Here is a 23,816-nt window from a genome sequence, read left to right as displayed (position 1 = left end):
TGTCTTTTAGAAAAAAATTATTATTACAGCAGAATAATCATTACATTCAAAATAATTGACATTTGTACAAAAGTAGAGTCATATGGTCAGCAGTGGACCAAAACTAGTCAAAATATCTCTTCTGTGTACTGTTAGATTAACATTTTATGATGACAAAACCTGTAGCTAAAAGACATGGTACAAAACAAGTGTTCAGTTCAGCAAGGAAAAGAGAAACCAGACCAAGGGTAAAAACAATTCTGAGAAACTTGCATGCAGAGTAATGCAAATACAGAATTGTTAAACCCCGCACTACATTAGCTGACCTTCATCTTGACAATTATACAAACAAAGCCTTTTAGTTATTGGTTTTGGTTTTTCTCTGGCACATTGGGAAGCAATTTCAGCAAATGCATTTTGCAGGTGTATACAGCAGTTCTCTGTCCAGGTAGTTTTAACATTAAAAGGCAGGCTTGTTCATGTACTCTTCCACTGTCTGGAGAAAAAAGAAAGAAACAATTGACATGTTATGGAGTAGTACAGTAATATAAAATCATTGAACCAAACCCTCTGGTCTTACTTGAGAACAGTTGTAGTTTTGCATGGAATTAGATCAGATTAATGTAGAAATCATGCTACTTTTGAAACACTAACAGCCTTTTAGAATCTGATCTTCAAATAACGACATATCACAGCTGTGGCTAAACTCACGATGTCTAGGTAGGCACTGTGCCTAGCTCATTTGGTTTCATATGCTAGTGCCAGCCCAATTTGAAAAAAATAGGATTAGATCTACCTGTGTGCTGTTCCCTTCAGTACCCAGAAAAGTAAAGTCAACCCATCATATACAATTGCTTCTGCAATTGCTAACTCAGTGGTACAGGTTACAGAAGAAAATTGCAGCAGGGTTTTGAATAAAGGTTACGTATCTGTGCCTCGTAGAAAAGCAATGCGGGTGTTTAAGAATAAAAGGAGTTTTCCAGCATATACTGTTTCCAATTTTAAATGTTAAGTGTAGGCCATTTGTTTCCAATGTATTAGTGAAACAGAATACCTTTTTCTGTATTTATGTACACATACGTAGACATAAAATATAATCCCAGATGACTTACATATATGATTAAACACCTTAGGTGTATCATCATCTATTTCTTATTATCCAAAAAACCATAGTATTTAAATAGCAAGAATGCAACTGAAAGCTTATGCAACTGCTACATTAATTGTATTGTTACATTATTAAAATTGAACTTAAGACACATTGGGATAATTATGTACCAGAAGTGCGTAGCTGAATTTTAAACTCCTGTCCAACAAAGAAGATGTAGGAAGACAAAGTGCTTGCCTTTAGTCTTCTTCAGCCTTACCTCCTGCAACATGTCAGAGTCTTCTATGGCTTTCACTGCAGACCTCTTTGAAGTGTCTTGTACTTCTCCACCAATTATAAACTCATCAAGAATAAAATAAGCTTTTTCAAAATTAAAGATAATATCCAGCTCACACACCTGACAGAAGAAAAAAATATCCCACAATTTAAATTATTTTAACAGCATTCTAAGTGTTACTGGACCAAAAATTTTTGAAACAGTCAGAAGTATTCAGCATATGCACCCTTGTGGTAGGTAGCTAGGTGAAGGAGGATACTGCATTTTACACAGTATTTCAGCTTCTGCATATAGCAAGGATATTCTACTTGCTATATTTTATATAATACACTACCTGCATGCTGAGTTTCTGAGAACAAAGCTGACGTCCTGGCCCACTAGCCTTAAAAAAAGGCCTTTTACAGAACAGGTAATATGGGTTACATACGTTCACATGCTTTCACAAAGGAGGACAAACTCCCTGTCCCAGTGACCTTACAGTCACCAACTGTTTTTTTGTTTTGAGACAGTACAAACGTGAGTCACGGCACAGTGATTTAGATAAGAGATGAATTAAAGTAGTAGGAACAATTTCAAAATTATTCATAGAAAAGACAGGTCATTTACACTTTTTGAAGACTTTTTCAAATACAACTTAGTATCTTCTTTAGGTCTTTTCTTTGGAAAAAAAAACAAACAACTCCACTTTATTTTTCTCATCTTATCCAATACTATGAAAGCACTCACTTACTGTTTTTATAACTGAAGATAGGAGGGAGAATTAAAATACCATCACCAGTTTTGTTATTTTTTGAAAACACTATTCCTTAAGCTGTCCCCTTAAATTCTATTCTCAGAAAAAATATGTAAGTATCAACATTAACTTTGTTTTGGGAGAAAGGATGTAAAATTGATCTTGTGTTATTTTCAGCACTATTTTATAAAATACTCTAATCATGCATTTCTTCTGGACTGAGGGAGAATATGGGACAATTAGTGCAGACAGAAACACAAAGCAAAACAGTTTGCTGTCTGTTTATCAGCCAGTCAGAAATGCAGTTCATGGTGGAGAGCGAAACTTACATTTCCAAAGTATCTGTCCAGAAGTTCCACATATCGATGAACGACCTCTAGCGTCAGGAGCTCATTATCCTGGTCTTCTATTGCACAACAGAAATACAAACTAGCATATCTAGAAAAACAAAGGCAAAAATGTGAGAGTGAGCAGCTGCATGCTCAGTGCTCTGCTCTTAGAAGTTGCACAAGTGATAGATAGTTAATGTCTACCTTGTCTCTAAAATAATTATTTTCTTTCATTCTGATGGTGTCTTGGAGAGCACTGAAGAAGATTTGACAATTTAAACAAATCATTACTTTAATTAGAAAAGCAAATTCCAACTCTTGTCAAATCAGAACACCTACAACACTGGTCTGAATAAAATGAACAGCAAGTCAGTAGTACTTTAGAGGTCTCCCTCACCTGCTGCAATAGCACTACAGTAAGTGGGGTTCATTAAACTATAGAATGAGTCACTACTGTTTATTAACAAAATAAAAATACAGGAAAAAAACGAAGGTGGAAGGCACTATATCTCACTAAGCGTTCTGGATATCAAAGGACTGGATGTGTTTCATCTAGGGCCAGAAAAAATAAAACTAGTTAGCCCAATCAATCTTGCTACTTGCACCAAAACTTTCAATTTAAATCAATCCCAGACGAGATTAACAATCTACCTCAACTCTCTGGTGCTGTGGCTGAAGCCCCAGCTTGTCACAGCCCTGATGAGATGTTTACACCCAACACTTCACAGCAAGGAAAGCAATTTTTGCTTAATGAGAGACATCACTTAGTATGGTGTGCTGAATATTAAACCTACTTCTGTTTACTACTTACCTCTTTGCAAGAATTAAAAATCAGTTATTGCCTAGCTTTCTGTAAATGGGCACCAATGATTTGTTTGGAAAAGGAAATGGCAACTAACACTTTCCAACAAATATTTCAAAGATAAAAGTAGACAAAGTGTTGAAAGTGCCTCAGAACTCTTCTTGTACCCTTTCTCAGAGTCTGATGAAGCCTCACTAACACATGCCAGCAGACCACCCCGAAGAATGCCAAGGGGGAGCAAAGTTAAAAGCCTCCTCATAGAATTTCAACAGCTAATACTTACTATATTAGTCCATTTGTCTTATTTGACAAATAGTGCAAATATTTTTTTTTACCCCACAATTTACCCTGCTTATTTATCCAGGGCCATTGTGCCATTAGACTCACAATGGCAGGTTCCCAATATCTTTCTCCTTAAAATAAAACCAACAAGCCCCAAGTGCTAAAGCGAGCCTTTGTTTTCCCATTTGTAACACGTTATTTATACGAATAGTAATTATACGTTCTCATAAAATTACTCACACCTTTTGTAAACAAGCTTGAGGTCTTTCCAGTCAACAAAACTACTTGTTTTCTGATTGCGAGCCAAAACAATCTGAACAATTTCTCGAACGATCTTTTTCTTCTCTTTCTCAGGTAGTGTCGTATACCATTTCTGAAGCCTTAATTTCCCCTGTCGACTGAACAGCAGTATAAAGTGTATCTAGAGCAAACAAAGTGACATGGTTAATGTTGGGGCATGGCCTCAGCCCCGGGCAGCGTAGGAGGCATCCCTGTGCCTGCCAGGACCCCTCAGGCTCAGCTCAGGGTCTCTGACTGTCCTCTGACAAGAAGGACTGGGGGAGGCTGAGCATGGAAGCTGGGCCCCTTCCCCGCTGTCTCCTGTCCCATCCCTGGCAGATCTCCCCTCCCTGCATAACCCCTCGTATCCTCTCCCACTGCGCTTCTTTACTTTGTGCAACTGGTTGCTTTGCTTTCTATTTTGCTACATCACCACTTTGTGACAGTAAGAAGATGGGCCCAGCCCTTCCTCCAGCAAGATTACACACACTGGAAAAGGGGATGAAGATGTATAATACATAAGGGCTAGAGAGATCACAGATACACAGAGCGTGGCATGAGAGGAGAACATGAACGCCTGGTAGCGATGGCCATCACCAGGTTCTGGTAGTGCACTAAGTGGACTTACTGAGCACTGTGTTCCTAGAAGGGGCTACTAGGAGCAGAAGAAAGAAGCCAGCTACTTTGGAAAGGGAGCTCAACTAGTTTTTACCAAAGAAATCCCTGGATTCTGAAACATAGATGAGTGTGATGACACAAAATGGACTTCACCAACCTGGGATGTTACATGACAAAAAGCACTACGCATACAGATCTGAAATTTCAAAGCCAGTCAGAGTTTTACATGATTTGACCCACGATTTTTGCATGTTTAGCATCAACAGTGTTACTGACATATGGAAGTGCTAGATTTTAAATGCTGGAGAGCCTCTGGGAGAAACATATCCCAGAAATGTATACAAATAATTTTATAAGCTGATTAAAGAACTGACCACGATAGGCCTTTAAGCAGCACAGTAAGTCATTCACCCACATCACAGAAACGGCTTTAAGAGCACAGGAAATCTACCTGAGGATGACATTCCTCTCAACAGGATTCCCCCTGTTAAATGACGGAACCCAGTGGGGCATGAGATGGTGGCAAAGGAGAACATGAACTGCTCTGTGCCATACACACAGCTCCTCTCCACCACGCCACAGCCAGGCCTGCTAGGAGGCTCCCAGCTGCAGCCAGACCTGTGTGGCCAGCGCTGGGAGGAGGAAGAAGCATGGGAGCCTCCTCTTCCTCACCTGCAATGTTTGTAAGATCCCAGTAGAAGGGAGCCTGGGGCTGGCAGGTCCCTGGCCACATCCCCATTTCCCTTAGCCTAAACACAACCATCCCTACAGCTGCAGCCTGCACCCTAGTCCCTGCTCCCTCCTGTTTTCTAGTCTAGCTCATCGTTGGGCCTGTGCTCCCCCGTTAATCCATCTACCAAGTAAGGACTGAAGTTAAGGGTTACAATTACTATCAAGATTTTAATGCAGATTTCTGTGAAGAAAACTTAATTCCATGTGCTAGTGAAGTCCGAGCAGAGTTGTTCACCAGAGAAGTTTCAACTTAAAAGAAAAAGATAGCAACTAGACTTCATACAAATTGCAGTTCATAACCAGTCTTTAGCTATTAGGTCTCATAGTTGTTTGGTAATCTGGAAGTAGGATTAACTGCCTGTGGCAGGATCTACTATTGGAAATATGGCTCTTGCTATCGTTAGACTAATGTGCTTGATAGAATTACAAAGATTTTGTAGCTGCCTTGTGTCAAGCACTACAATAATCTCCAGATGAGTTTGCTAAATAAAACAATTATGCTACTGGCAATACACATGGCTTGATTACAGCGAAGATCAAAGCACCATGTTCTTCCCTTTCTCCATCCACATTGCCAGCTGCTTTTTGACATGGTAATATTCCAGCTGTCAGGGTTACCCCTTTGCAGCAGATGAAGGGGCAGTACTTATTGTCCGTACGCTTTGTCCAGAGACAAGCTGAATGAATGAAAGACTCTTTTGCTTGCTGCACAGCACATTCATTTTGGAACCTTTGTAAAGGGGAGTGCATTTTGAAAAGCAAAATACAAGTTCTGAAGATAAGAGCAGCAAGACCGCAGATGTCCATTTAAAAGCGATCAGGCACAGGTAGCAGCTATTTGATAAACAAATCTCAAAATATGCTGAAACAGATGGGAGAGGATGATCATATTCAATTGAAAAGGCAAGGCATCAGACAGTGAATCCCCAGCAAAAGCTGAGAGTGTCTTCAGCATAACAAGGTCACGTTGTTTTAGACAAGTTTCTAACATCCTCGGGAAAAAATACCTACTTAGAGTGCTTTAACAGGGGAAGATAATTAAAGGGTATTCAGGTTTAGTTTCACCTGCTGGACTTAATGAGCCTTACATCTAAGATCCTGCAATTAACGAGTATGCCTTTCCAGGAGAGCAACCCTATGCCTTTAAAGGGCTAAATATCAATAAGCCAGGGAATTTGGTATTATTGCCATTTTCTCCTGACTGGCATACTTTAGCATGCTGTGCTTCACCCATAGAAAAGCGAGCTGCTCTCCACTTGAAATTACTTTGAAAACTGCACTGTTTCTTGTATAGATGCAGCTGATGTTTCACCAACACTTTCATGAGTGAAGTTAGGGTTAACGTTCTTTGCAACCAGAAATTAACTATAGACATCAAGATTCATACACAAGCTTCAAAACTCCCATCTTTTGGGTCTTCCATACCATACTCTATTTCATATGCAAAACGTAACTGCAAACCCCGATGATCAATTTTATTCTTATGGAAGTATTTACAGCTGGAAAACAGGTAATAGCCTCTGCTGTACTCCATCTCTAGTTTTACAATCTGCAGCAAGATAGCACACCCCAAACTGTAGATACTTACAAGGACTTTTTGTACAGACTTTTTCCCCTCTTTTCACTCTTCTGCCTTTTTCTAACTTCTAAACTCTATTCAATCTGGAGAACTCTCTAGGAGGTAAGCAATATTACATTCTCAAGAGGTTGAATGGCTTAATTCCTGAGTGTATACGTCAAATTGCCCAGCCACATTGACATGATACAACACATTTTTCAGTCTCACAGCCCTGTTGATTACAGCTCACTGGAAAGATTCTGATGCATCAGTACAACTGGAAATGTTCAAGTACTGCGTAAACACAAATCTAACAGCTCATCTGTTTCTTGCTCTTTGACTGTGAAAGCATGCTTCCTTTTCCACAGTGCCACTAACAAGATGGATGTTGATAAAGGAACGTTGGGCTGGCTTTCAGCAGCCAGGCTAGAAATAGAGGTAGATTATCCTGCAACATTTTACTGATTTTAGAAGCTCTAAACCTGAAGGAAAGCAAAGACAAAAGACTTGTTTCAAACCAAGCACCCCCAAAGCAAAATGCCTTGTTTCATTTTGGACAACTCCAGGGTGTGCTGGCTATGACGAACAACCACCAGACCCATGTGCGAGGCCAGAGAGGATTTTGAGGTCCAAGCTGGAGTGGGTCAGAATGATAAGTGCAGTTCCTACCAGAACTGTCTTCAAATGTGGAATCCAGAGGAGACAGGCTACAGGCTGGGAGTTGAGTGTAATTCTGTTAGCTTGTTTTACCGAATCAGACCCAACCACTTACTGCATGGTGCCAAGTGAGCTCCCTAAATGTCCGTAAGTAGCCTAAAAAGATGCATGTTGTATTTGCAAGCCATTATTATCTGGTTGGAAAAAACAGATTTTTTTTTTAAATTGAGGATTCAAACCATATTTCTAAACCCGAACTGTTCCCTTCCCTGAGCCAGCTGTGCATATGTTATATAACAGGTCAGAAATTTACAGGCCTTCTGTCTTATTGAGATCTACAAAACTAGTCAGGATAACACAACACTTAGTTCCAGGGATACTGGAAAATCAGATAGTAGGCTTTGGACACAAAATAATTTCAGGGTAAATAGAACAGACATCAACAACACCAAATACAGGTGGTTTACACCCTAGGACAACCAAACACTTCACATTTGGCTTGCTGGTTACAAACTTGGGTCACTTGTGGTGTTCACAGAAGTTTCAAAACATACACAAATATGCACTGCAGCATACAGTAAGACTGTCTAAAGGACTGTGAACTAAATTGTATTACATATAGAACAAATCATCAGCAAAGATGTCAATGAAGAACACTACACAAGATGACAAAGCAGGTCTTCTTGACTCCCAGGGTTGCTTTCCCAGTTTGCTGTCCAATGATATAAACATCTGAAAGATGTCACATTTCTTCCTGCAAAGTGAGCTCAAGGGGCCTGTGCTGCAGGGATCTCATTCACCCCACTGCAAGAAGAACCCACGCTAACAGTGCTCTCCTCTTCCCATGAGTTGGCTTACAGACAGCATTTGCCAACGGGTTTAAAACCTGTCCTGTTGCACGTGGCTGCCCCAGGTCCCATGGTGGGAAGACCCCGAGTAGCCAGGGAGGGAAGGCAAGAGCTGGAAGGCTGCAAAGAAATGCAGGCCTCTCTCTGCTGGGTGCTTGGCTTTGGCAAGGAGTTGCTCCATGAAGCAGCTCCACTACTCAAGCAGCATGGCGTTTAGATTCTGTTTCAGCTGTCACCTTCCCAAATTCAGCTAAGAGCTCTCCCTAATCAAAGTCACCTTCATCAAACAGAAAGGCTCTTGAACAAGTATCTAGTAACAGTGAAGTAGGAATTACCATTCTAAAATGGGTAGCTTGGCAGAACTCAGAACTTCAATTCCATTTAAAACTTGTAAGTTTAAGCCTGCTGTCGCCAGCGGAGGCAATATATGACACTCTAATAAAGAAAAGCTCACAGAACACATAAAAAGAAAGGGTAATGGAATGAAAAAAGCCACACCTTTGGCTGCTGACATGACAACCACTGCTAACAGCAGCCTGGGGAAAGCCAGACTGACCGGCTATACCTGGTTGAAAGAAAGTGTCTTTCTATCAAAAAACTCCCTTTTAACTTATTCCCTTGAAGTCTGCTTTATCTTCTTTTATTGCTTTTGTCTAGCTGGGTTCATACTCTGCACGTCTTCTATGATTTTCCATTCCCACCTCTGATATGAAAATTTCCTGCTCAACATAGATAGGCATCCAGAACTTTTATTTCTTAGTGCAGGTTTTTACAATGCATCTGGAAATTAACAAAAACTACTGTCATTAAAATGTTTATTTTAAAAAGACGTACTGAACGGACAACGAGTCACCTAACACACTAACAGCCTAGCCACACCGGGCTGGGGGAACAACAGTAACACACAAGTACAGGGATTTTAGCACTCTTCTGCTGCACGAAGTCCCCAACTGGTCACTGATCTTTAATACATGTATATTGAGGCCTAAAGGACTTTCAGAATTGTGGTGTAAAATAAAAAGGAAAAAAGCTACTTTATTAAAGATATTAATTTCCTTTGTGCATTGTAATAAGTAATACAATAGAATGAAATGCAATAAAAAGAAATGCAATCCAATGCAATGCAGTGGAATGCAATGCAACCCTAACCCTAAGACAAAAGCCACACAATGGAATGCAAGGAAATGAAATGCAGCGTAATGGAATCCTTGATGCTGTTACTACAACGTGGATATCACAGAAGTCAAGTGGTTTATTAAATACTGCACAATCTTAGCTTTAACATCTAAAACAGCCTCTCTCTGATGTAAGCAAGTCGGAAAAAGAAAATAAGTGAGAAATCAGCAATGCAAGAATACCCAGTGTATTGTTGCCCAGCTGGCACAGAACTCCTTCCAGCTTAATCTTCATTAGGAGCATTTCTGAACAACTTCCTCTAAACAATGCATCCAAAGTTCGTGTAATAAAGCCTGTGCCAGATCACTACAGGCACATGTGACTCTATTTACACACTGATTTTATTCTTTTCATGATGAAGAAGTCAACCCTACTTTATTACCAAAGTAAGAGTTTCAATTGACTGACATGCTAGCACTGAAAGGATATGCACTCCATGTAGTATTGATCCAGCCAAGACCTCCCTGACGGCCTCATTCCAGTTAAATAAACCTATAATTGAAACAGTGAAGCTGAGCTCAAGCTCTGAGCCAAAATCACTTCTGACCCTACCTGAGGATGGGAAAACAGCGCTCAAAGCAGCATCTTGTCCCAGTGCAGAGTGCTTGTGCTTGCCCCCAAAGCAACAGGAACTTGCTGACGCTGCAGAGAGCAGCACCAACTGAAGATGGTTAGAGCAATTATGAACTGCAGTCACATTGCTGGGTGAGAAAATGTGGGTGAGCTGCTCTGAGGAGGAGAAGACAACGAACTAAGAGGCCTCACCTGCTGCTGGGAGTACTGCCCCAGCGACATGAGCCAGCAGAAAGCAGGGCAGTGCCAAGGCTGTCCACAGTTTGCAGGGGTGTTTGAATGCCTTTTATTACAAGAAGTTGAAGCTTGTGATTCATCTCAGCCCCAGTGTATTTTACAGCCACAAAAAAACCAAAACATTTTCCCAGTCTGGTCCTCAAACACCTGCAAAGAAACAGAGCTAAAATCTAACTCACTGGACTCTGGCAAAAGGTGCGGCCTCTGTTACTCCCATTTCCACTCTGTCTTATCAGTTATTTGCAGAGCCCTGCTGCGCATACTACAGTGCTCTTCCCTTCCCTCTGACCTCTCAGAAGCAAAGGAGGAAGGCTCTGCCCTGGAGCAGGGCACATAGCAGGGGGAGGGCGTTCCCTGGCATGCACGCCAGTGAGGGTCAGCACTGCTGCCCAGGGACACCAGTGCCCAGCAGGGAAGCAGCACCAAGGGTCTGGCAGCAGCATCACACCTGCCCCTCCAGCTTCCGTTGTCTCAACAGAGACTCACTGGGAACCTGAGCTCTGCAGGCAACAAAGATAGATGTGAGTTTGGATCATGCTTGTGGATAACTTTGAAAGAGTATGGAAGTAATTTTCTGGAAAAACTGAAGCACTCCACTGAGGCATTTTCAGTAGAGACATGCTCCATCTTCCGTTTTAATCTTCCACAGAGACCTTCAAGCACCTCAGTCCGGGAGCTGTCAGGTCTGAGCATTTCATTGTAGGTCACATAGCCATTCCCATGGCTTTTCTAAAGCTCAGAGCAGACAACCAGACATTCTCTGAACACTACACATGATGCAAGACATAAAGCACAACATGGAAAGCTTCTGCATTTTCAACAAACAAAAAATATTCCATTTCTTATTTCCTTGTACTTCATGTCTATCGTCTGCCTCGGGGGACCAAGCAGAAGGTGACGACCATGCAGGAATCCCTGTGCTGGTAGACAGGAACTGCAGGCCTCTAAGCAAATCTACCTGCAAGCAGCAAGCCAACCACATTTACTGGCTGCTGAAGAAGGCTTTTAATGCCCTCTTTCTTCTTCTCAAGCCTAGACAGAAAATAGCAGACAGACATCTTACACAAACCCAGTAAGTCAGGGAAGAAAAAAGACTGCTGCACAGCACAGAGGACCCGCTGTTACATCTGTCATACTGAGAAGCATAAATCCAGGACACGTTAGACCAGAAATACATGTCGGGCCAGAAAGACACATCATTCTTGCCTTCAAACAGACGAATGTAAATTTTAGTTCCCAGTTCTAGCCCACTGACTCCTCATGCTGTATTCCTACTCACAAATGAAATATCATTTGTGGACAGTTGGATCTTACACCACTTTAAACTGCCATGCCTGCAAAAATAAAAAGGCCCAAGGCTGACTGCTCAAGAGAGCTCCATTCAAAGCAGCCAAGCAAAGGCAGATGACAGCGTGCTGCAATAGGACAACAGGGAACCAAATGGGAAGAAAGTTTAATTAGTAGATGTGCATGGGTGATATAGAAAAAAATATTTTTCAGCACCAGTACCATTTTAATTTAGGCATCACTGGAAAGAATACAACTGGCTTGCATAAATGCCTGATGCACGTGCCAATGCTGAAATATAAATCCTCTAAGTACTGCAGCAAGAGCTGCTCTATCTGCCCTCCTCGGCCCATTGGTTTCCTCAGCGCCTCTATTATTTTGCTCTTTTGCATACAACTGATGCCTTCAGAAGGTCTACAGCACGGTTTGTAAAGCACAAGATTCTTTAGTAATTAGAGGAAAGATACAGAAAAGCTGCAAAGGCACAAACATTTTCACATTGTCCATGCACTAAACGTACTACCCAGAGACTGTAAAGGGTGAATCACAATTACCACATAGCCAGTGAGTCCAGGTGGCGTCTAGAACAGTCATACTCTGTAATGACAGTGAGCACATGAGAGAACATCCAAAACTGAAGAGGATCACATCAGCAGCCAGAGATTACAGATTTCCTGAGAAGAACCTAATCCTAAAAAACATTTTTCCTAGTAAATCCCACAAAATTGCATTCACAAGTCCAGCTGAATGATAAGGTGGTAACTGAATACCAAATTATGGATTCCCCTCAAGCCCTACTCTGATCTGAGCATTTCCCAGAACAGCAGGCTGTAAGAAGCAGGACATGCATAAAATCATTCTTCTGGTACTCTTCATTCTCCAAGAATCACAGGGTTACGTGTTTAGGGCCAGAAACTGGATCCAGACAACCCACCTGTGGGCCCATCTTCTATAAACTGCATGGCTTGACTGCCAGGACAACCACTGCACTCCTGGCAGGGACTGAAGTCTTTCACCTGCATGAAAAAGTACTCTCTTTTCTTTACATTTAATGTCTAGAAATTTCACAAATTGTATCCTTACTCTCACCTGTTAGAAGGTGTTCTTTACAGCATTCATGATTTCATATATTTCTGTTATTTCCCCTATAGTCATCTATTTCCAGGCTGAAAAGTCTCTATCAGGATCTTCTCTAGAGAATGCTACTCTTTTACCATTATCCACTCCCATACACATTGCTCACTACATGACAAACAAACATCACACGTACCCCCCAACCACGTATAACACTGCCTCAAACAACCAGATTTGTTTATTTGTAATTTTCTTTTCTTCTCCCATCTATTTTTGTCTACTGTCCTTGACATCCTTCCAAGTTAAATTCCTAGAGGCGAGGTTCATCGCCTCTGCTAGGCCGATACACAGCTGTGTCACTGAGGGGGGAAAAAACAGGCAAGGTTTAGAGCACATTCTTCCTCAAATCACTGACAGTAAGTTCTGCACAACACTAAAAATGTCTTTTACAGACCCGTGTTTATTTTAGCAGTTAAGGGCATTGAGACTGTTGGGAAGTCAATATACAGAAGAGCTGAGAGTTCATTTACAAACGCCGGGCAGGTGTCAGCTCCTGCCATCACCTCAACCAACATTTCCAGCCACGCTTCTAGATCTGTGATGAGTATCATAAGCCTTGCTAGGTGGAAACACCGCTTGCCAACTCCTTCCCAAGCACACCAAGTATGCCTTCAGAGCCTCCTGTTCGCCATGGGCTTCTTTTGATCTTTCTCCAGCACTTCAGATCAGTACTGATGCTTCGCACCGTACTGATGAGCAGCAGAGGCAGGAGGGAAGCAGGACCTTTTACTCCGCAGGCACCAGTTCTGCACTCTGAGCTGTGCAAACAGAAAACATGATAATACTGATAATGGCGAGGTGGCTGTGAGACCGTGGTGTTGCAACACTTATGGGCATGAAAGATTGCAGCAACACATGTCCCTGGGGAAAGAAATCATTTTCTCTCTCCAATCCCGGCTTTCACTTTCTGATCTGTTGAGACAGCAACCCTTCACGCCATGCTTCTCTGCTGCACCCTTACTCATCAGAGAGCAGAATTCAGTCTTTTTTCTAAAAAGCCTTTAGGTTCTGCATGTCACAAGGTAGCAACTGGGCAGTAACGCAGCCATTCTCAGCAGGATGTGATGTAAGCTTGTCTAAGTAGAGCTTCCATGAAACCAGCCTGAAAATTTGCAGCAGAGTGGACAACGGCAACAACCCTCCTACTGAGACATGGTACCATTTGCAGGAGTACCTTCCATTCCAATCTCCAAGTGTTTAACACTGGAGACAAGCACAATCCCTCATACTAAACAGAAGGAACTGATGTAAGCAGAGCTTTTAAACGACCTGCTGAAAGTTCTTCAGTTGTGAGCCTGCATAAGACTTATTCTTAGCCTATAACCCAGTAACTCTATTCTTGATGAGCAACCCAGCAACAACCCTTCCTGGAGAAAAAGGCAGAGGAATTTTAAGCACAAGTACTCTGACAAAAGCACCCTTTCATCAGCACTGGGTCTACAACAGGAGAACAGGGTAGGGCTGACAGCACTGCTTGGTCTAACAATGCCAGCAAGTGTTCACACTGGGAGCTCAGAGAAGGAAAAACAAAGAATACACACTCGCTTTATGAAATTATAATCATCAATACGGCAGACAGTCCTGCTAATAAGTAGCACCATTGTGAGCACCATTCCCTTGGGACCATCCTGAGTGCTCTGAGAACTAGCATTTGTTTAGTGCATGCACCGGGGAGAGGCCTGAGATCCGCTTCCCCGAAATCACCTCCCATATTTACTGACCTTCAAGGGCACAATATGAACTCCAGTTATTTACATAAGCATTACACCAGGGAAATGGATATGGAGAGCTGTGTCAGGAGGTAACCGGAAAGGCTGCATATATATATACATATATACTGGGACTTGAGGTGTGGAGACTGCATTGCCATCTGTAAATTCATTACCGCACAGATTTTACATGCAAATCTGAACGACAGGTACATCTTTCCAAATACGCAAAATTAGACAAACATACGAGGAGGTGCATTCTGACAAAACCACTGGACAGAAACAACTCAGCTCCACCACTGAGGATAGAGCCAAGTGTCAAAATTGAGCCGCCGATGAAAGCACTGTGACTCAGTGCAGCTGCACTGCTGTCAATGATAGCACAGACGCACACAACAGGCAAACTGTGCAAGACAGGAGCTCCGGTAATGCCCGCAGAACCTGCCCCAGGCCAGATCATCACAGCGAGATGGTTTCTCAATTACGAGGCATCGCTGACCATCCTACTGCTCGAAAGCCCACAGTCCTCCTTGGGGAAAATCCAGCCATTATTCCAGGGATGTTGGTCATCGTGTTTAACAAAGGAGAATAACCGTGCAACCTCTCTCCAGACCCTAGCAACCACCCACCAGACCCTCCATGAACAGCCTGAATTTTCAGCCCAAGGGGCTACCCTGGCAGGATGCCCATAACCCAAAGGCTGCCGTCCCATCCAGCCCACCCCGAGCAGCCATCACCACCTCACCCGGCTGCAGATCCGCACTGCACATGTAGTGGCTGCCAGCACACAGCAAGGAGCAGAACCAGGCCCACACGTTCCCTGTTGAACAGACACGTTACACCTCGTTGCTTTGCTGTGAACTGCCCCCTACCTGAGCGGCTATCGTTTAGCTCACAGCCCACCAAACCAGGGCTCATCTAACTGCGCACACCAGCACCGTGGTTGTTTCTGAACCTGACGAAACAACTTCAGCCACGCTTGGCGCACGGCAGCACCATCGCTCAATGAGCTCCTACGGGGGATGCAGCCAAGCGGCCCCGAGCGAGCCCCCGCCCCGCAGCGCGACCTATGGCGGCGGGGAAAGGGCCTTTCCCCACGTGCCGCCCCGGGAAGCCGCTGCTCAGGCTCCGCCAAAAGAACCCACGTGAAACCAAACCCGATACTCCTGTAGGCACCGAGCTGACTCGAGCCTCAGCTCCTCGGGTTACAGGAAGACTTAATCAACTATCTCCGGAGCAGCCCTATTTTCCTGGTCGGCTACGAAAGGCCGTCAGCGTGACCCAGGCTCACCCCGCGGGCCAGAAGGGAGGAAACAAAAGGAGAAATGCTTCCCAGAACAGGTGCAGACCTTGCCCAGGCTCTCTAGGAAACTGCACTCCCGCTTCTCGGAAGAGCTGGGACAGCCCTCCACCTACCTGCTAACAAACGCGCGTTACCTCCGCTTAAAGGCACCTCGGGCCATTCATTCTGGCACTTCCTCACAACCCCAAGTTTTTTTGCTCGGGACCGAGATCTGCGCAGCGCTCCGCTCCCTGCCCGCTCCCCATCACGCCGGGACAGCACAGCCGGACTGCCGACCTCCCCGAGCGTCCCCAGGCGCCGTGCAAACACTCCCGCGTGCTCCAGGCTCCGGGAAACCGACAGCCCCGACCGAGGTCCGCGGGGCCGGGCCGGGGCAGGCCGATAAGCCGCGGCACCCGGCAAGCGCGGGGCCGCCCGTCGAGGGGCAGAGCGCCGCAGCAGTGGGGCGGGGAAGGGCAGGCCCCGCGGAGCTCGGCTTACTTACCATGGTGCCACGGCCGCGGGCTGGAGCCGGCCCGGCCCGGCCCGGCTGGCTGCCGGCTGCCTCCCGCCCTGCCTGCCCGCGGCGCGCCAGGTGAGGCCCCGGCCGCATCGCGCCTTCCCACAATGCCCCGAAAGGAAACTCCCCGGCGCCTCCTCCCGCACCTGCCGCCGCCCCGGGCGCCGAGCTCGGCGGGGAGCACCGGGAGGGGACGGTGCCGCCCACTTGGACCGGGCTGGGTCGGGGTGCGGCCCGCAGAAGGCAGCTGTCGAGCCCCGGCCCCCAGCGCTGGGAGACAGGGACCTGAGCGTTCCTAGCTCCTGTTTAAATACCTTACGTGGCTGGGCTTTCCTAACTTGTGCTTCGAGCCTGAGCTTGGTGAGAGAGGAGGATGCGAACAGCTCTGCCAGCTGAGCAGCAAATCCCTGTAACCTCTGGCAGGGATTTGCTGATAAGTAGCCGATGCCAAAAGAATACGCAACTTCCACAGACTCAGCATTTCAGTTGAAGGTTCTAAGTCTAGGCCTGAGGCTGCTCAAGCTCTTACTCAGAGCCTGATCCACGTGCAAGCTACCACAAAAACATCAAATGGAAAGAGTTAAGGTGTTGAACTCTCACATTTGTAGTCAGAAGAGATGTTTCCCTGTACACCATGTGCATCTAGCCACACACATAGCTCTGGCTTCAGGATACGGTTCTCAGTGCTATAGGGAGAGCCCTGCCCTCTCCTGCACGCAGTGCTGGACCCATTGAGTCATCGGCAAAAAAGGGAAATCTGAAGGACTCCAATGGCTGCCATTGGGAATCCCTTTCCAAGCCTCTGGCTTCAGCAAAGGGGAAACATCCCTCAGACAAAAGCAATTGTGTCTGCACAGTGAAGACGGCAGTGGGGTGAAGTCCATTCATGGTTAGAAATTTTTGTTTGCAAGAGTAGAGGCAGAAGGGAAGCTGGTCCTACGTGTCAGAAACGTTCCCAGTTTTCTCCCTGCAAAAATGGAAGAACTTATGCTGTTAAAAGGGAAATGTGGGAAGAACTAAGCCTTATAACCGAGAGGTTGAGCTAGGAGGGGATGCCAAAAAACAACAGCAACATAAAAAAGAGATTTTACAGAGAGAAAACATTATCACTGAGACAAGTTTCTAGGCATGCATCTGTGTGTCAACTTATGCCTAAATCACTCATTTGACTGTATCCTCTTAACTGTAGGGAGCACACATTGGTACGAGGATGTGGTCCTTACACTCATGTAGAATTGTGGAGGCAATTTCCACATTTCCCTCAGCATGCATGACCCCTGCCCTCTGTAAGCTGTGATCTGATCTGGAAACACTCATTAAAACCTCAATTTTTGTTTGTTCTGTTCTTGTTCCTCCATACTCTAATCCTGCAGCACGGTAAGCACTGCCCTTGGTTGCTGCTGGCTGACAGGTGCTCTGGTTTTGTCTCTAGAGTGCACAACACAACAAGCGTGAGTCCCAGGTCTCTGCAGACCTCACCAATGCTTCATTTGCTTGCCTCTGGCCTTTGTCACTTCCTGAGAACACACCCTGGGCCTATAACATAGCACTATAAACACACTCCAGTCACAGCACAGCTGTGGTGCAGCACACACTATGCCACCACACAGCACCAGCCACACTGGTTTTGCTGGGGCACGCTCTTGCCATCAGTGAACCTGCCAAACAGACACTTGTTGCTATCAGCATCTGACAAAGTAGACCAAAACCCATTCATAGAGTCTCTGAAGGTAGCTGGGATGAGTCAACAGGCTACAAAAACTGCCATGCTGACAGGCAGGCATACTGCCTTCCCCAGGAGGTCAATGTTTAGTTTCACCACAACCACAGAATCATGCCTCTGTCCCATTTAGCCACCAGCCCTCCCTTCTGTGGCCTGTGCAGAACAATAGAGAGCTCTGCAGTCAGAAGCCAGATGTTCCTCACTGTTGCTGATCGAGAATGTCTATAGGCACCACTGTGGAACTCCTAGATCTCCAAAAGCCAGCTGCTATGCCAGGTATGTGCACTTGGCACTGGCTTTGCCTAACATGCAAGAATGTAGATGCCACAGTGCAGTTGTATGGGAGCTGCAAGTATCAATACTTTCATCTCCAAAAAGAATTAGAAATTAAGTGTTGAACATTTCTTCCCTGCTCATTTTCCATCTCCCTGACAAAAAAAAAAAAATTAAAAAAACCTATCTTCTGCAGCCTACAACTCACCTAGTTATGTTGTTTGCTTCAGTGATGGCCAGTAATTTCTTTTTTTTTTTTATTTAGTCTTTTGCCAATAATCTTACTTTCCTATGCAAAGACCTAGCCTAAACAGGCCTATGAACTCAAGAAATCTAACCCGCTGCTTTTGTGGCTTTGCAAGGACATCAGAAAAAAAACTGTATCAACACATTATGCGTACAGTACATGTTAATGGTAGTGACCAGTTTCAACATGTTAAGGCCAATCTTGCAAGTCAGCAAAGAGATAAATTTTGCTACCCTAATGTAAGAAGGCTGCATACATAGGATCATGCCTAAATTAGATGTTTTCCAGAGCAGAAAACCAGGTTGTACTCAATGACTAACTGGAAGAGAGGGTTGGAATTCTCCCCCTCCCTCTTGCCTTCCCACCACTAGCACAGTGTGCCTGTGTAGTGTTTTGATAAGAAAGCTCAAACTTCCCGAGTAGCAGCTACTGATGATTATCAGTGCTGCACAGCAGTGGGAGTGGGGGTAGCAGGTGAGGCACAGGGCTGTGCCAGCTGCACTGGTGGGGGTGACCTTAAGCCAGAAAAATGCCATACCGCAGACTCCTCAGGGTTCTTCCCTTAGGCCCAGTTAATTTGAACACAAAAGCGTGCAAAGAAATGCAAATGTATTCCTCTAACTCAAAATCGGCTGCAAAAGACTCTTGAGTCTTTTCTCTTTCAGCTTCTGTCTCTGCCTGGAGAAAAAATGCTCATATTCCTTTCTTAAGGCCCTTTGACGAGGCTTTTAAGGAAGGCAAACAGTGATGTTTTTTTGACTGCCGCTGGGTGTTGCATTCTCCTAGCCTACATTCCACTCTTCCAGCAGCCTATCACATTCAGAAACAGAAAATCTTCAGATCAAGTTACAGTGGCTTCAGAGAGTCTTGTGCGCGTAGAACTGCTGATGAGGCATTTCCTAGCTCCTAGGTGTAAGTTTTGGTGAGTTTCAATGTTATCTATTTGAAAGTAAGTAACTGCTAAAAAAGTCGGATGTTCTGGACTGATGAAGTCCTCGACCTACAGCATACTTTGTATTAGGAAGGGCACAATATACAACATTCTAATTTCTTTCTAAAATCCTGCAAAAGTTCATTCGGAACAAGTCAGAAACAAAACACCCTTTCACGCAGGGAGAAGCCTCTTTGCTGACATCGAGTACCACAACCAGTGACGCAGAACACTAACCATTTACACTGATTCTAGCCACTGCACTCCACAGCCTCATTTCTTCAGCACCTAAACTGAGCTTCTGGCAGGCAAACAGAGCCACAAACTTCTTCAGGTAAGCAGCGCTTTGTGAACCAAGAGGTTCAGGCTGATGAACACTCCTTGGTGAATTTCCAGGAGTCCCGCTGTGAAGGTTTTTTTCCACTTGATACTAGATCCATAGAGGAAAGAAACAATTTAAGAGCCCAATCTAAATTCAGCTGCAGGAGGCAGCTTTTAATTGCACTTTGGATCAATAAAGAAGCAATTTAACACTTTCTTGTGTTTATAAGCAGGGGTTTGTACTTTTCCAGACAATTCTCCCCTGCTTTCCATATGTTCCCTTTTCCACATTTGCTCACAAGATCTGCATTTTCCACAATTTAGCGGCAGAAAAAGCATTAATATCCCAAAAGAACATATAGAATTATTTATCTGTGTCATAGATTTTGGCACCTTATCAACAGAAATAGCATGTTCAGTATGCAGTTCCAACATTTAAGTAGTTTAAGGTAATAGTGAAGTGTTAAAAATAGCAGTCTCAAATTGTTATAGCCTGTAGTGAAGTGACAGGGGTACACAAGGACTTAAACAGTACGAAGTATTATTTTAGTCCATTTCCCAGATGTATAAAACTGAGAGCAAGCCATGAGGTAGTTAGACATTAATAAAGCTCTATCCAGAACTCTATTTCTATGAAGAAAAAGTGTTATTGTAGCCCTGTTGCATTCAGTTGAGTTATCAGCTACTGGATACAGAGTCTTCTTCCTTACATTCCCTTAAGTGGAAGGCTAGAGTGCCTTTGCATGCTCTAACCGTGCTGCCCTTTGAATTTCTGCTGTTCCAACCCCCTTCAGTTTCTTTCATGTTTTCCCTCTTTCCATTCCAACTGTAAAATGTCAGTTTACCCACGCCATGCTCTGCAACAGCAGTGCTCAGCTGATACGTGCACGCAGCAAAACAAGAGAACCTCTGTTCTGGAGCAGCAGTAGGATTAAAACGTCCCTCACTGCCTATAAGCATGTTTATTTCCCCAGCATTTCCTCTCCACAAAAGGGCCACAATGAACACAATTTACAGCCATGTTTCCTTATTTTAGATTATGCCTAAGAGATCAAGTTTTAAACTGAACATCCCACAAATACCAATCAGATGTGCAATATTTCTCCTACCCTTACAGAAAACACCCCAACATTCATTTCTCTACCCTTACAGAAAACATCCTGACGTTTTCCAAACCCAGCAAGTACTATGGATCATCCTATGGATCTCAATTCTTCCCTATTGATCACCAACACTGAAAAGTACAGTGTCCACCAGTTAGCTGGGACAGACACCACACAGTCAGAGGTATGAGAGGTAATGTTTTTTACAATATGTTTTTCCAACCTGCAAGGGATGTAGCAAACAGAAGAGCAATGATGGATGGCTACATTGCTGTGAGTGCTGAATGAGATGGAGTCTTGTCAGGATGAGGTAACAGGTCAATTCCTAAAGACACTCACCTTCCACATCTGCTGCCTTAATTCAGCCACTGCAAGACCAGTTCACTCTTACGGATGAGAAGGCTCAGGCAAGCAGTTAGGTCATGCTTCAAGAGCTCATGTCATCCATCTCAAGGAGCCAAAATCCAACAGAGACTTGCTGCTGCAGAAGAAACCTGAAGAAGGAGCCACAAACTAAGAGAGAAAGAAGGAGAAATGTAATAAGAACAGAGAAAAGACAAAAGACAGTGACTAGAATAGAAAAATAGGTATAGCTTATCAGCAACTATGTCAAGGAACACTGGCAAACAGTGCCCACTCCTGATCAGAAGATGCACTTCAGTTCATGAATATTTTAAAGACTTTTGACAGAAACATACACACAGATCTTAAGACTAGACAAAAGCATAAAGAAAACAAGCTTCAGAAAAGAAAGATCAGTACAGATGTGTGAGGATCATGGAGTCATTTTTACTTGAAAAGCAGTCATGAGAGTAAAGTTAAGAGCGATTTTAACCCTATTCTGTATCTTTCCCTATAAGCAAGGTAAAGGAGAGGAAAGAGCGCCCCTCCAAAACATTCACTCAGCTTCCTGAAAAACTGCATAGCATAAAGCATTTCAGAGGAAGAAGGGAAAGACTGCATTAAAAACACAGATGAAAAATTCTAGAATTAACCTGTATTTCCACATGAATTCAACTGGTTTTGGACTGGATAAGCGCTAAGAGATCCTAAGCCTCTGGATGTCTTACACAAAATATGATTCTTAGCATACCGGGACCTCTCTAAGCAAAATTAACAGGACTAAATAATTCAGTTATTTGGCTAGATGTATGGTAACCCATACTATATGTGTGACAGTCAGCAACTCAAAGATGAACATATAAAATCTGCAGACAACCAGACAATCCTACCCAAGTTAGTACAATCACATAAAGAGTAAATCAAAGAATCGAATCTGTCTTCTCTGTGCAGGTGCAGTTATAGAGCAAAACCAGTACGAAAACGTACTGCAGCCTGAGTACACAAGCATGCTGGAGATCAGTTACGGCAACTCTGAACCACACTGAAGGGAAAAAAGCCTCCTGCTATGTAAGCAAAACCAGAGAATAGGCTTGGGTTGGAAGGGACCTCAAGGATCATCAAGTTCTAAACTCCATGCCAAAAAGCAAAAGTTCTAATGACCTCATGTATTTATTATTTGATAAAATATATTTAAATTATGAAAATACATAGGTTTAGTTTACTGATATTTTGTTAATAATGACTTTACTGATATTATGTTAATAATTTCTTCCATTGCAAATTATAAAACCATTAACACCATCTCTGAATTTGTTCAACTATCAGCTTTTGCATATTGACAGTTTAATAGCCCACACAGCTGCCTAGAGACTACAGTCTTATTTTCTCCAAAGGGGAAAAAAATGCAGGATCATTTGGTTTCAGTCACTTAAGAGATCACTGAGATGGGTTGCTCTGGGTACATCATACAAGGAACAGATAAAGCCTCGAAAAGCAAGTTTCAACCCACTGAAAGAAGTTTAGTTGATTATCAATAATAATATTCAAGTAAACTAAGCTGACAGAAGTGCAACATTTTTCAATGACTTTGACTGTGGAATTTCACTGCTAGCCAAGCCATTCAGAACTTGGGACTTCAAGTCTACTCAAACAAAAAAGCCTTATAGAGATTTCATTGTAGTACACAGATATAAATCTGAAGTTAAAAGAAAAAAAATCAGTGTCTTTCTCAAAACTAGCTTATTATGCAATCTGTCCATAGTGTAAAGTCAACACCACACCAAAAAATCTCATCGCTAGACTTGCCACACAGCATATCTGAAGCTTATATTGATGCAAATCACTTAAGGACTACGGAAAATGTTTAGCTATGCATTCTCACTTACAAAACCAACACATGTATTTTATCATTTTTACTACAAGGAACTCATTTGCAGTTCTCAGATATTTTAATACTCAATCAATCTAGAGTTCAGATGTATTATTTAAAACCTATTATGTGATGGTCCACAGAGACCTATGAACAAGTCTTCCTGACTAGAGATCATTAACAACTTGCATGTTTCTGGTCAAGTTTTTGTTGCAGCTAGAGAATAGCGTATTCTACTTCAGGAAAGGTAAGGAGTAAGGTGATCAAAATGAGACATCTTGTTAAAAAGAAAATTGCAGTACTATTCTGCATAAGCCATTCAACAACCTTTCAGAGGTGGAAAGAGCTTGTCAAACACTTTCCGATTCCTTCTATTGCTCTTAAATATTCTCGGGAGCATTAAGCTACATCATACAGGCCAACATTCAGGCATTCTAAGTGTTACGAAGCAACCAGTGCTATATTCGAGGCTGTGAACAACTGTGAGGCATAAGGATGCTTCCTTGCTTGTCCACGTCCTTCTTCTGTGAAGAAGTATCATGAAACAACCATAACCAGATGCTGTGGCTGCAGTTGGTGTCCTCTGTATCTATTACGTTGTACACTCTACTTAAACCATCTAACATAAATCCTAACACCACAGGCAGGTCCAAGGGATCTCAGGGAAGGGGTTGATCCTCTAGCACTGTGTTGCATGCAAAGGTTCTTACATCTGAAGAACTAGATGAATCAGAGAAAAGGTCTGCATGAGCTGGCAAGGACACAAGATAGGGAGTACAGCTGTACATCCCTAGCTGGGACCATTCAGCAGCTGTTTGTCTCTAGGCTCACTGGTTCATCATAGGCCTAGTGTTGCGGCTCATTCAGCTCCAATGCAGCACATCTG

General features: G+C 43.5%; 1 protein-coding gene across 3 annotated transcripts; it reads right to left on the bottom strand.

Annotated features, from left to right (window-relative positions):
• Nucleotides 1-23,790, bottom strand: AP1S3 (adaptor related protein complex 1 sigma 3 subunit). 3 transcript variants are annotated; one of them, XM_021393770.1, is made up of 5 exons: nucleotides 21,058-23,790; nucleotides 3,753-3,931; nucleotides 2,427-2,535; nucleotides 1,347-1,484; nucleotides 1-475 (listed from the first exon to the last, which is right to left on the bottom strand). In XM_021393770.1, the coding sequence occupies exons 1-5, from the start codon at nucleotides 21,064-21,066 to the stop codon at nucleotides 440-442; spliced, it is 471 nt and encodes a 156-aa protein (XP_021249445.1). In that variant the 5' UTR covers nucleotides 21,067-23,790; the 3' UTR covers nucleotides 1-439. The 3 variants fall into 3 exon arrangements, with proteins under 3 accessions (XP_021249445.1, XP_021249443.1, XP_021249444.1); XM_021393768.1 differs by lacking the exon at nucleotides 21,058-23,790 and adding an exon at nucleotides 16,106-16,262; XM_021393769.1 differs by lacking the exon at nucleotides 21,058-23,790 and adding an exon at nucleotides 10,144-10,188.

The sequence above is a fragment of the Numida meleagris genome, chromosome 4 (assembly GCF_002078875.1).
Source record: "Numida meleagris isolate 19003 breed g44 Domestic line chromosome 4, NumMel1.0, whole genome shotgun sequence".
NCBI lineage: Eukaryota > Metazoa > Chordata > Aves > Galliformes > Numididae > Numida > Numida meleagris.
The sequence above is the reverse complement of the archived record's forward strand: the minus strand, read 5'-3'. Positions and strand labels throughout refer to the sequence as shown.